Source organism: Pogoniulus pusillus, chromosome 11 (assembly GCF_015220805.1).
Source record: "Pogoniulus pusillus isolate bPogPus1 chromosome 11, bPogPus1.pri, whole genome shotgun sequence".
Lineage (NCBI taxonomy): Eukaryota > Metazoa > Chordata > Aves > Piciformes > Lybiidae > Pogoniulus > Pogoniulus pusillus.
In genome coordinates, this window is record NC_087274.1 from 16271803 (window position 1) to 16285919 (window position 14117).

The 14117-nt window shown below is 47.5% G+C and overlaps 1 protein-coding gene across 1 annotated transcript in view; it reads right to left on the reverse strand.

The window, feature by feature from the left end:
• Nucleotides 1-1583: 1583 nt before the first annotated feature.
• Nucleotides 1584-14117, reverse strand: part of ALMS1 (ALMS1 centrosome and basal body associated protein) — a 51603-nt gene continuing 39069 nt past the window's right edge. Inside the window, exons 12-18 of the mRNA XM_064151193.1 lie at nt 12135-12246; nt 11291-11545; nt 9959-10203; nt 9398-9581; nt 9114-9177; nt 6598-6697; nt 1584-2051 (exon numbers count right to left, since the gene is read on the reverse strand). Of these exons, the coding sequence (XP_064007263.1) occupies nt 2007-2051; nt 6598-6697; nt 9114-9177; nt 9398-9581; nt 9959-10203; nt 11291-11545; nt 12135-12246 (1005 nt within the window). The 3' untranslated portion in view covers nt 1584-2006. The remainder of the gene's footprint in view (nt 2052-6597; nt 6698-9113; nt 9178-9397; nt 9582-9958; nt 10204-11290; nt 11546-12134; nt 12247-14117) is intronic.

The window sequence follows — 14117 nt, forward strand, 5'->3', positions numbered from 1 at the left end:
GTGACAAACTCTGCAGCAGAAATTTGTTTGGAAGGGTTTCACAATGTGTGGTGGTTTCTGCTTTGATGAGAATGGGATGCTCCAGACAGCTGAATCAGACTGCTCCACCTCTGCCCATTCTGCTTGGCCCCAGTCAGGCCACATCTGGAGTACTGGGTCCACCTCTAGGCTCCCCAGCACAAGAGAGACAGGGAACTACTGGAGCAAGTCCAGCAGAGGCTACAAAGCTGCTGAGGAGCCTGTAACAGCTTTGTGAGGAAGAGAGGCTGAGAGCCTTGGGGCTGCTGAGCCTGGAGAAGAGCAGCGTCAGAGGGGATCTGAGCAATGCCCAGCAGTATCCAAAGAGACAGAGGACAGGGCCAAACTGTTTACAGTAGTGCCCAGTGACAGGACAAGGGGCAATGGGCACAAGTTGGAACCAGAAAGCACTACACCAAACCTTGAGTGTAATTCCCTGTAGCTCTCCTGACCTTCATGAGGCTCATGCTATTCTCCAGCATTTGAAAATCCGATTCCAGATGGAACTCCATGCTAAAGGGCAGAGCTGGACCACAGCATCCACCAGTGGATGGCTTAGCCAAGAGGTAAGACAAGCTCTAGTGAGTTCTTAGCAAAGATGAGTCAACATCTCTGAGCTGTGCCTCACCCCCAGAACTGGGTGCACCATTACAGCTGTTCCTAGAAAAGAACCACTCTGAACCATGGTTACAGGAAAGAGGAAGCCAAGCAGCCACTTGGTTATCCCCAGATGCCTTCTTCTGTTTATAGGTCGCATGAACTCCTTGGTGATGAAAGGAAACAGACTTTAGGCTGCTACCACCAAAACTCACAATCTTTGTATTGCATCTTTCACCACTGTGATGCTAGTTAAGTGCACTATGAAGCATCATGTCAGAGGGCTCTAATCTAAGGAAAGGGGCTTAAGAATTCCCAACATCATAACATTTTCTCTGAACAGTCTTCCATGGTTCCTTCAGAAAGGCAGCGAAGCAAGTGACAGGTCACCATGCCCCCACCCTGTCAGTGCTAACAGTGTCCAGTTTAAACAGCCATGAGTCACCTGGCGAGATCTTAAGTTCTGTGTTGGGCAGAGTTAAGAGGTGATTGGCGAATTAGTCTGGAGTACCTCTTTGAGGAGAAAAGGCTGAGAGCCCTGGGGCTGCTGAGCTTGGAGAGCAGACTCAGAATGGATCTGAGCAATGCTGATCAACAGCTAAAGGTTGAGGGACAAGAGGATAGGACTGGACTCTTTTAAGTGGTGCCTAGAGACAGAGCAAGGAGCAAACAGGAACTCAGGAAGTTCCTACTAAACACAGCAAAAAAACTTGTTTGGTGTGAGGGTGCTGGAGCAGGCTGCCCAAAGAGGTTGTGGAGCCTCCTTCTCTACAGGGATTCCAAACCCACCTGGACATTGTGATCCTGGGCAAGCTGCTGTGGGTGCCCCTGCCTGAGCAGGGCAGGTTAGACTGGATGATCTCAGAGGTCCCTTCCAACCCTTGCCACGCTGGAATTCAGAGTCACAGCTGGTTTCTTTGGACGCTGCCCATCTGGACAGCAAAGATGCAGTTCACGATTGCTGCCAGTTACTACAAAGTGATGTGATGTTATTTATTTAAGGGGTTTTTGCAGTACAAAATATCACCAGCACATTTTTGACACTGAGATGAGAAATGAAAAAAAAAAAAAATCATTGTTAAAAAGGGATTTAAAATAAATATACAAACCCTGCTACTGCCATCAGGCAGCTATAAATACATCAGGAACCAAGACTACATTCACTTTGGAAGTATAAAACACCACTACAAAAGAGCAAAGCCAGTTATTTCAAACCCTGACATTCACACCAAACCACTGATCCTTAAATATCTTCAAAACAGGGCAAGATCGGTACAAAAACGACACCAGTGGACAGCTGCACACGCGCACTGCAGAAGCGTTTACTGCATCATCTTTTTCACGTGGTTAACGCCTTCGGGTTGCAGCTTCGCCTGCAGGGGAGATGTTTATCAGTCCCAAGGCACCTTCCTCCCTAAGACACGGTTGGTGATCTTCTGCAAGATAAAACCCGAGATGCAGGGGTGAGTGTTCTTCCTCCAGAGAGCACAGGCAGAGTCTGAGGGCAGTGGAAGATACAAGTGTTTTCTACATGAAACAAACACATAAACCAGGACCCTGCACTACAGTGGGAGGGAAGAGCAAAGGCTGGAGACGGCAGTCTGCAGCAGGAGAAAAGGGAATGTCATTTACAGACTCTTCCAAAAGGAATCTGGGGAGGTACTGCATAAAAGAACAAAACTCTCACCACTTTGTGTGAGCAGAGTCCTGTGCAGCTACCTTGTGGAACTCTGCCCTGCGGTGCTGGCAACAGCCAGTAGGGGCTTCCACCTCACAAAGCAAGTGGATAAATTCAAGGCGGAAAAAGAGAACCAATCACCCATCTCAAGATGGATTCAAAGCACCTCGCACCCAAATCACACCAGATATTGGAGGGCCTTTGAGAAGTACCTCAAGTGATGGCTCTGCTCTGGCTCTGCCTCCCAGAATGCCAACCTTTTGGAATGGCAAGCCAGACAGTGATTTCCCACACTGCCAGACCAGCCAGCACGCCACTGACACTCTGAAGCATGAAACACAGACTGCATGGCTTCAGAGAAGAGTATGATAGTGTAAGAGCTTTGGGTAGCTCCTGTCATAGAATCACAGGGCTGGAAGGGACCTCTGGAGATCATCCAGTCCGACTCTCCCTGCTAAAGCAGGGCACCCACAGCAGCTTGCCCAGGATCACAATGTCCAGGTGGGGTTGGAATCTCTCCAGAGAAGGAGTCTCTATAACCTTCCTGGGCAGCCTGCTCCAGGGCTCCAGCACTCTCACAGCAAAGAAGTTTTTTACTATGTTTAAGAGGAACTTTCTGGGTTCTTTGCCCTATCACTGGGCACCACAGAAAGACTCCAGGCCCATTCTTTTGCCCCCTGCCCTTTAGCTGTTGATCAGCATCCACACCCCATGCCCAGAGCACACACCCATCCACACATCATTCCAAGCCCCATGCCCAAAGCACACACCCATTCACACACCATTCCACGCCCCGTGCCCAGAGCACACACACACCATTCCATACCCAGTGCCCAGAGCGCACACACACAGACACCATACTCAGTGCCCAGAGCATATAGACACAGCAAGGAGGAAGCTGCTGACCATGTCAATGTGGAATCTGTCCCCAGCACTTCACAGAGCGTCAGAAAGGCTCAAAACACCTCAACCGCAAACCCTCCACAGGCCCTTCTGCCACCTCAAAAGCAAACCCAGTGTCAGATGCTGTCTCCCTGTTTGTTCCACTTCAGGAAGCCACCACAAAACAGAAATCTCTGGCAGGTTGCTGACAGGGGCAAGATGCAGCCAAGTGGGTGAAAAACAAACGCTAAAAATAAAGCAAAGCAGCAAGTCAGGTGCAGCTCAGCTGCACACCCCCAGCAGCATAAGCCTTCTCCTTCGGGGCAGTGACACCTTGTGGTCCCTGTCACACACTCTAAAGGACGTGGCCCAACCAGACAGGAAATTAGGGGAATATACTTTTTAATTTAAGGGCTTGAGGTCAGTACATACATTTCTAAGTTTGTTTCCCTCCTGCTCCCTGTTTACAGAACTGACTGGAACCTGACTGAAAAGCTTCAGCAACAGAATGGATTTCTACCTGATGAACTCAGTCAAATCCATTCTCACTGCACTGGGGTTGACAGAGCTCTGAATTAGGCTGACAGCAGACCAGCAATCTGTCTCAGTTGTGCATCTTTCCAAACAGAAGGGCATGAACCATACCCTTATCTGACCAGAGTCATTTTATGCTCTATTTGAAATCACAGTATCACAGTATCACAGTATCACCAAGGTTGGAAGAGACCTCACAGATCATCAAGTCCAACCCTTTACCACAGTGCCCAAGGCTAGACCATGGCACCAAGTGCCACATCCAACCCTGCCTTGAACTGCTCCAGGGACGACGACTCCACCACCTCCCCAGGCAGCCCATTCCAGTGCCCAATGAGTAAAGGGACACTGGGACAGTTTTTGATCACCCTGTGATAAAAGTAACTTTCTTGTCTTAATCAAGAGAAGTACTTAACAATTCAAGGAGTTTCAAAAGCCCATGCAACCCTCCACCACTTTCCAACACAGGAATTTTGATGTATCCAGTTATTTATAAGCTCCTACTGCTTCCTCCCGAGGATCCATCCTCACCCAGTGCTCACAAAACTGTTCTCACTTCACATTCTCACTTCACTCCCACAGACAGACTTTTTAGCAGGGCCTGTTGTGACAGGACAAGGGGTGACAGTTTGAAACTAAAAGAGGGAGATTCAGGCTAGAGAGAAGGAGAAATTATTTACACTGAGGGTTGGCAGCCTGGGTCACTGTTTCACCAGAGAGCTTTTAGTAGATGTCCCATCCCTGAAACTATTCCAGGTCAGGTTGGTTGGGGCTGTGCACAACCTGCTCTAGTTGCAGGTGTCCCTGCTGGCTGCAGGTGGATTGGATAGGATGACCTTCAAAAGGTCCCTTCCAGTCCAAACAAGTCTATGAATCTGTGATCAGCAGTTCACACACTTGCTGCTATGAGAGATATTCAGACCACAGTTTGGGTACAGCTCATTGAAATGCTACAGCTCCAGCTTCCAGACAGCTTCAGGGTAGCTTTTGTACCAGCCCTTTTCTTTTCCTAACACTCTATGTCATTTTTGGAGTTATTCCACCAAATCTGTGGTTCTTTTCTTCATGCACAATCAGATCTGCTCAGAAACTGATGCTCTCAGCAACACATTAACCCAAATCTAAACAAACCATTCACTGTATTTACAGCTACTCACTGCAGCTATGCTGCATGCTCAAGGAAGACAAAGATTACAGTATTTACTGCACTGAATCATCATCCCTCTTCTAATCAAAACCACACTTGTATACAAAAAAATCTGAGCTGATCCCCCTGTTTCCAGCTGACTATGCTGCGTCAAGTCCAAGCCTGCCAGCATTCATTACCTCTTAGGACCTTACTGTAACTGCTTCCTAGATTCTCAGACAGTGAAAAACCCATGCTCTGAACATATCAGAAGCATAGCAGCAAAGTCAAGTCATTCTAGTGGCAAGTACCCACAATCAGATTAGGAAAGTATTCTGAATTACACACTGCATTGCAAGCCTTGGCTTTTAAAATTCAATTACTGCTGTTTCCAACCAATAACTTACCCTATTGTTGCAGCTCTAACAGGGACAGGGAAGAGGTGCAATGCTATAAAACTGAAGGGCAAGATGAATCACAGGATCACAGTATGTCAGGGGTTGAAAGGGACCCAAAGAGATCATCGAGTCCAAACCTCCCTGCCACAGCAGGACCATACAACCTAGCTCAGGTCACACAGGAACACATCCAGACAGGCCCTGAAAGGCTCCAGAGGAGGAGACTTCACAATCTCTCTGGGGAGCCTGTGCCAGTGCTTTGGGACCCTTACAGTAAAGAAGTTCCCCCTTGTGTTGAGGTGGAACCTCCTGTGCTGCAGCTTCCATCTACTGCTTTTTGTCCTATCCCAGGGAGCAAGTGAGCGGAGCCTGTCCCCCTGCTCCTGACACCCAGCCCTCAGCTATTTATAAACCAGGTATTTATAAAGGTGCAGAGGGAAAAAAAAAAGACAAAAACCACCCCAAAACCACCCAAACAGTTTCAATGTTTAATGCATGCCCTTAAACGACTCAGGTTTATAAAGCAGGTTATTGCATGCTGCCAGAGTTCTCCAGCAAGCTGCATTTGATGGTGTATGGGATAGTTAAAACCTGAGAAGGCAAAGCTGTAGAACCTCAGTGTTTGCCTCTTGCTTCTCATATTTCAATTCTTACCAAGCTAGAAAAGGAACAGTTAGAATAGGATGAGGTTGCCCAGGGCAGTGGTGGAGTTCCCATCCCTAGAGGGGTTTAAAAGCCATGGAGATGTGTGCTTAGGGATATGCTGGGCTACTGTCTGGACTCGATCTTTAAAGGTGTTGTCCAGACAAAATGATTCCACCATGAAGGCTTAAAAAAGGTACCTGAACAGCTCACAAAGTGCTAGGTTGGTCAGTTCTGGAGCTGCACTTCTCAGAGGGAACGAACTTTGTTTATCAGGACATTGATCACACTGCTCTGTACAAACTGATGCTGTTTGCTACACAAAATACTTGCCCCCTCCTCCTCCCAGAGCTGCTCCAGGCCCCTCAGCATCTTTATAGCCTCTGCTGGACTCTTCCCAGTAGCTTCCTGTCTCTCTGGAACTGAGGAGCCTGGACCTGGACCTGGACTCCTGATGTGGTAGAACAGAAGTAGGAGAGAACCTCCCTACACCATGTGTATGTAGTAGAAGGATTTCAGGTTAGGAAGGGAGGATTTCTTTCCACATCTGTGTTAAGTTCAACTGCTTTGACCGATTAAATGTTAATCGATCCTAATCACCCAGGAGTTACAAAATAACACCAGAGGGTTAACACAGAGCAAGTATTACTTGTAATGCTTGTGGCCTCGAGCAAACCAAACGCTGAAGTGCTGCAGCACAAGTGCTTCAGTAGCACACCCACCCTTGTGTAGAGCTGTGCTCTCAGGCGGTATGAGTTGTACTCCTCTTTCCTCTTCTCCTCTTCTCTTCTCTTCCGCACCTCTGGCAGCTGCTCATAGATTCTGAAGTGTAAAAATAAAAAGCTAAAAATAGTAACTTGGAAGGAACTTACTGATAGCAAATCCCATCCCCTAGTTTATCTTCACATCCTGGGAAAGGCTACTGCTCAGCCACATCCCAGAAAGGTTTCTCTGAGAGGCACTGGTGTCACACAGGGGAAATGTGGAACAGCCAGCAGCTGGGATGCCGGAAATTCCCACATCCCACAGTGCCTTTCTCTGACAAGCACCACCCTCCTGAGAGCAGTATTTACAACTTGAAAACGACTACACACTGATGGATCAGCCAGCTGCAGCAGCCTGGAGCCGTTTAGCCTTCAGCAGAGCGCACATCTGATCAATGCTAATCAAGAGCTAAAGGGTAATGGTTAAAGAGGATAGGGCCAGACTCTATCCAGTGATGCCAAATAACTGGACTAGGGGCAGTGGGCACCAATTGGAACCCAGAAGATTTCATCTGAACATAAGGAAAACTTTGCCATGAGGATGGAACCTTAGAGCAGGCTGCCCAGAGGGGTTGTGGAGTCTTCTTCTCTGGAGACCTTCTAAACCCACCTGGATGCATTCCTGTGACCTGCCCTAGGTGACCCTGCTTTGGCAGGGGGGGGGTTGGACTGGATGATCTCCAAAGGTCTCTTGCAATCTACACCATGCTGGGGTTCTGTGTGAGTCTATGAATACTTCAGACCAGCAAAAGAAGCAAGGAAGGGAAACATGCATCAGCCTGAAGGCATTTGCTGTTCAGGCAGCACAAATTAGGTGTCATTTGTTTAAAAGGAAAGGATGAGAAGTCAGCTGGAACACAAAGGAATGGGAAGCTGCACAATAACAGGTAACTAATTGGGCAGAATTCAGAAAGCAAAGATCAAATCCAAATCTCAATTACTACTGAATTTTATCTCCTGTCCAATTCACCAGCAGCAGCTAGGGAGAGCCATACACATTTGTAGCTTCTCTCGTTCCCCACGCAAATATGCTCACCAGCACACCAGGCTCCACACTGCCACGGCGAACCAAGTGAATACCAAACTAGAACAAGGTGAAGGAAACTGCACTGCTTCCAGTGACCTCCCTCCCTCTGCAGCCCTCTTTTCCTGCAGCTGCACTTGTGTCATCTCTTCTAAAGCCATCACTACCTACATCAGCACTACAGAAGAGGAAACAGATCACATTGGGGTGGTTAACTCACTCCCCTCTAATGTTTTGCCAGAAGCCATCAGTTGGGTGCTAGGTCTATGCATGCAGCATCTCCAAGACTGGGGTTCTGCTTCACTATCACCTCACCATTCCCTAAAGGCTTTTGCTGTTTGAGGGCTCCCCTTGAAGAAAGGCCAAGATCCACTCCTGGCAAACTATCCCACAATAGAGATTTTCAGAGCAAGAAATGGGCAAAGCAGAATTACTGCTAAATTAACTGATAATTGTCTTCATTACCTCTAGCTAATTTGCCAGGAGAAATTCCATTTATAGCCTCAAAGAGAAAAAGACTGCTGCATTCATTAGAAGTGTGGATACCAAAAGAATGGTAGAGAATAAATTGCTTCTCAGCTCCAGCTGAGAGCTGGAGCATGACAGCAGCACAGGCACCAAGTGCAAGTGCCTGAATCAGCCTCCACAGAAGCCCTGCTGACTTTGGTTATTCTGCAAACAGATCAGTTCAGATACATTGATCCCATAGTCCAAGTGACTCAAACTCAAACCCTTCTGCTTCACCTAGACCATGTGGGAATGCAGTCTCTGCAGAACTGGGATATTTACCATGTGTACCATTACCATTTCTGCCTCCTCTATTCGTGCCCTAAAGGTCCCTCTAAATGCCAAGGGCTACTGAAACAGAACATTCGTGTTGGACTCTGCCAGCATGAGAAAGTTTCATATCTAATGTATTGCATATTCCAGTAGAGATTTGTAGAATCCCAGTGCAGCTGGGGATAGAAGGGATCTCTGGAGTTCATCCAGTCCAACCTCCTGCTCATGCAGAGCTATCTTCAAGGCTATATCACCTTGCCTCTCAACCTGTGACTCCTGCGGTGGATGCGGATTCTGCCACCCCTCTGGACTCTGGTCCAGCACATCGCCACCTCCTTGCAAAACGTCTCCTGCTCTTCAGTCACAGGTTCTCCTCACTGTAACACATCCTCATTGCTGCTTGCACCTCCAAGAAGAGTCCTCCTCTGTCTTCTGCAAACCCTCTTGATCGATGATCTTAAAGGTCTTTTCCAAGCCAAACACTTCTGGTTCTATACATTGCTAGCGTGCAGTGCACTTCACAAATCACTTGAGTGATTGAGTGCTTACATCTTGAACTGAAAAAGTTGACTTCTCTCCACCACTGAATTCTCTGACTGCAGATACAGTTCTCTCACCTTTCCTACCCAGGTCCACTTATCCATCTGAAACAAAGTGTTCTTAACCTCACCGTTTAGATCTCTGAACCATTTCACTCCTTGGAACTGTTCTTCTCTCTTCTCTAAGCAGAAGGCCTAAATGGAAAGTTTAGAGGGAAAAGAATGGTGAACAAGGCAACTTCTCACAAAGATCCCACTGCAGCAATCTGAGTCCTTTGCATAAGAATCCTATGGATTCTTACAGACACTAACGTTAACTAACTGCAGCACTTTTATTGCAAACATAGAAACAGCCTCAGGTATCCTGTGGCAATTTTTCACCCCTGTAGAACAAAGAGCAGAGCCATGAAGGTACCTCTCTCAGCCAGCATGTGACTTGCATTCCTGTAGCCCTTTCTCTTCTCTGGAGGATTAAAGAGCTCCTCTCGCTCAGACTGCAGCACACTCTGTATCCTCCTCTCCTCCATCACAAGCTTCAGGCGTTTCACACGCTCACCCGAACGGGAGATGAAGTCAGGGCGGTGTGCTGCAAGAGCCTCCTAAGATGAGACAACACAAAACCAGGTTCAGTTGTTCAGTTTTGGGCTCCTTGCTCCAAGGAGGACATTGAGTGGCTGGAGCATGTCCAAGGAAGAGCAACAAAGCTGGTAAAGAGTCTAGAGCATAGGTCTGGTGACAAGTGGTTGACAATTGTTTAGGCTGCAGAGGACATTTAAGATCAAGCCCAACCATTAACCCAGCTCTGCCAGGTCAGCACTAAGCCATGTCCTTCATTACCACATCTCCATGGTTTTTAACTCTCTCCAGGAATGGGGACTCCAGCACCACCCTGGGCAGCCTGTTAGTAACAAGTAGTCAAAAAAAAAAGGATCAGAAAACCATTTCAAGGCTCAGTGCATCCTATCAAGGCCTCTACCTGCAGTGTGAGCTTCACAGATGGCCGCAAGGACTTGCTCTCAGCACATCTATCTTGAGCTGCTGGCTTGGTCATGTGGCTGTGCTGCTGCTCTTGCCAGTTCTTCTCTCTGAGAGGCTCTCTCCAAGGCTTTGTGCTGGTCCATGGTTCAAACCAAGATGGACCAGGACCAGAAAAGGAATTGGAATGGTTTTCTTTCCTAGACTCAGTTTTTAAGTCTTCTGCTTGGATGACCCAGGAAACACCTAGTAAGGGATCACAGTAGATAACAGAGATTTGCAGACCATCCCTGTGCCCATTTTCCATCCCCAGCTGCAGCCCTTGGTGCCCAGGGTCTTAGCTACATCAAATCAGTGGCCTAATATTGCAATTAATCCTCACTTCAGTTTACTAATAGGACTCTGTGGCAGACACTTTCGGCAGTTTCCAAGAGTCCCTTTGCCAAGTGTCAGTTGCTCAGCAGGCCTTCACCTAACCCCACTCCAGGGTTTGGTTTGCACATGTCTCTCTTTACAGAGAACAGTTATTTAGGAGCAATTTTAAGTTTTTAAGGAACTTCTCTGTTGTTCTTTTCATAGATATTTTTAAAGATCAAATGCTTCACAGCTTCTAAATGTTAGCTGCATATCCAAGAATTAGATTACTCACAGTTTACACACACAAAGAGGTTTATCTGCATCAGCTGAGCAGGTATTCTTGAGGTTCTAAATTAAACCAGTGTGACAGAGAATGATTTGTCCCTATCACAGCCACCACCATGACTAAGGACAATATTTTAAAGATTTAATCGTGATGTTCTGAAGACTAACATGGAATTAAAAGGGGGGAAAAAACCAAGCCTGGTGGCTACACCATCAGCCCAGAACTGCAACTCCAGCTAGAAGAGGGAGACGAGTCTAGTCCTTCTGGTACCACAATCTTCCCTCAACGTTTGCACTTTGAAGGCTCAGTACATGAAGCATTAAGTGCACCTTAGAGTGAGCAGTTAGAGCTTAACAAAAATTTTTATACCTTAAATATCAAGATGAAGTATCTACATGATCCCCATCTCGTTTATCTTTCCTTGCCCCACTCATTGCTTCTTATTTATCCCCTTTACAGGCTAGGCTGCCTCTCACAGCTTGACTGAAAATGTCATAACAAAGAGAGCACTGGAGAGCTCTCCCCTGGCTTCCTGCTCTCCTTTTAAAAATACTTATTAAAACCAAAATAAGAACTGCCTGTCCTAGTACCAGACTGCTCTGTATCTTAGCTAAACCTCCTCTCCTATTCTGCTGCTTGCTGTTGAGATGCAGAGCATTGCTAGTCTGCAGAAGTGCATTTTGAACTGACCTTGTGGCAAATGCAGCCTGTTCCTTTTTGTCCTTTTCTCCATGAAGAAATTGCCTGGTTGTCCTTTCTGTTTCCCCTGGCTCCCTGCTGCCTGGTGATCTGTGACCACACCATCTGACTCTCCTAAAATACTTTCCACACCATGCCAGGGTTCCTGTGGCCGTTGATTTGGCTGCCTGGGTCTTGGAGTAGGAAAAGTCACTCCAACATCTCGAGTGTTTTTCTTTGTGGCACTGTTCATGATCTCCAAGTCTCCTGTAGTAAAAAACAAAGCAGGAACATCTTTTTCCAGAGCAGCTGGAAATGCTTCAGCATCAGCACGTGTGACATGTGACAGTACAGGGGATGATCTCTCGTTTTCCCTTTGAAGCTGAAGGATCACTTCCTTTACCCCACCTTCAAAGGGCAAAATCTTTGATCTTCCAATTCCAATCCAAGGAGAGTTTAGAGTGACTCAGGCTTGTTACAGTATGATAATCTGAGTAAAGGTAAAGAGGTGGCAAACAAGTACTCCAGGCAAACTAAGCAGATAGGGATATATGAAGGGTGGGAATTAAACTTGAATCAAATATGGTCCTGGCTGTGAACCGGAAGAGGTGGAGGAGTCACCATCCCTGGAGGTGTTTAAGCAAAGATTGGATGTGGCACTAAGTGCTATGGTCTGGTCAATGTGGTGGCATTAGGTCATAGGCTGCACTTTATGAGCTCAGAGACCTATTTAGCTTCAATAATAATTCTGTGATTCTGTAATTCTCACCAGAAACATGCAGCAGATGTTGGTTTCCAAAGAGATGAGAGGCAGAAGGAAACAAAGAAGAGATGAGTCTGGAATTCAACCACTCACCTGCCTGGATGCCTTTGTTCAACATCCGTGTCCGTCGTTTGTTACTAAGAGCAGAGCTCGGCCCCCAAGAACTGCTGCTTGAAGTTGAATCCCATGAAATGGAGATTGCATTCTAGGAAAAAAAAACAACACACAACATGCAAGGGAGCAGAAATTCCTGAAATACCAAATGAAATTAACAGAAGGTGAGTTTGAAAGTTCTAGTTGTCACTCCTGACCTGTCACACATTGATTCTATCGACATTTAATGTCCAACACAGGCTGAGCAGTAACTCTTCCTCTGTGTCACCCAACAGCCAGCCTTCACCTCATCCTTGCACACCAAGGCAACTTCAGCAGCCTGGCAGAGTAACAAAACCATGTTGGCTCTGGAGGCAGAGCCTGTGATCAGATTCTGCAGTGCTGAGTGTTCCTTCCACACCACTGCATTCCATGAAACCTATGAAATTCTCCAACTCTTTGGTCCTACCTTCACAGAGCCCCCATCCCTGAAAGGATTTTAGAAGTTGTGTAGATGTGGTGCTGAGGGACATGGTTTAGTGGTGACCTGGTAGTGCTGGGCCAGTGGTAGGACTCGATTATCTTGAAAGGTCTCTTCCAACCAAAATGATTGTGTGGCAATGTGGCCAGTCAAGACAAGCTTAGAGAAATCCTTTGCTGTGGCAAGATCATCTGCTGGTTGTGCTTTCATAGGAGACTGCAAAGGGTGTTATGGTTTGGAAAGAATAAACACTTAAAGAGAATGCTGTATTCCCACCCTCTCACCCCAAAAGCCTTTAAAGGCTGCTGAGTGTCTTAAAAGGTTAACAGTGCTGCTTTGTACACTCAGAGTGTAAATTCTTTAGCACTGGCAGGAAAAAAACAAAATCCTGTCAAAGAGGGGGAGCTCTCTCACCCTGGGGATGTCCATCATACAGTTTTCCAGGTGGAAAACATGAAATGCTATGAAAACAAGGAATGGAAGAGAGGAGGTAAGAGTCAGTCATCAGCAAGTTTGCAGATGACACTAAGCTGGGGGCAGATGTGGCCGGGTTGGAGGGCAGAAGGGCTCTGCAGCGGGACCTTGACCGCCTGGACAGATGGGCAGAGTCCAACAGGATGGCATTCAATAGCTCCAAGTGCAGGGTGCTGCACTTTGGCCACAACAACCCCATGCAGAGATACAGGCTGGGGTCGGAGTGGCTGGAGAGCAGCCAGACAGAGAGGGATCTGGGGGTGCTGATTGATACCCGCCTGAACATGAGCCAGCAGTGTGCCCAGGTGGCCAAGAGAGCCAGTGGCATCCTGGCCTGCATCAGGAATGGTGTGGTCAGCAGGAGCAGGGAGGTCATTCTGCCCCTGTACTCTACACTGGTTAGACCACACCTTGAGTCCTGTGTTCAGTTCTGGGCCCCCCAGTTTAGGAAGGACATTGAGATGCTTGAGCGTGTCCAGAGAAGGGCGACGAGGCTGGTGAGAGGCCTTGAGCACAGCCCTACGAGGAGAGGCTGAGGGAGCTGGGATTGTTTAGCCTGAAGAAGAGGAGGCTCAGGGGTGACCTTATTGTTGTCTACAACTACCTGAGGGGTGGTTGTGGCCAGAGGGAGGTTGCTCTCTTCTCTCAGGTGGCCAGCACCAGAACGAGAGGACACAGCCTCAGGCTGTGCCAGGGGAGATTTAGGCTGGAGGTGAGGAGAAAGTTCTTCACTGAGAGAGTCATTGGACACTGGAATGGGCTGCCAGGGGAGGTGGTGGAGTCGCCGTCCCTGGGGCTGTTCAAGGCAAGATTGGACGTGGCACTTGGTGCCATGGTCTAGCCTTGAGAATTGTGGTAAAGGGTTGGACTTGATGATCTTTGAGGTCTCTTCCAACCTTGTTGATACTGTGATACTGTGAAAAAGGCTTAGGCGAAGCATTGGTTTCTCATCTTCACCATTCAGCCCAGGAGAGGAGCCAGCTGCAGGGCTGTAAACAGCACAAGCTGCTCACTACAAACTCACTCCA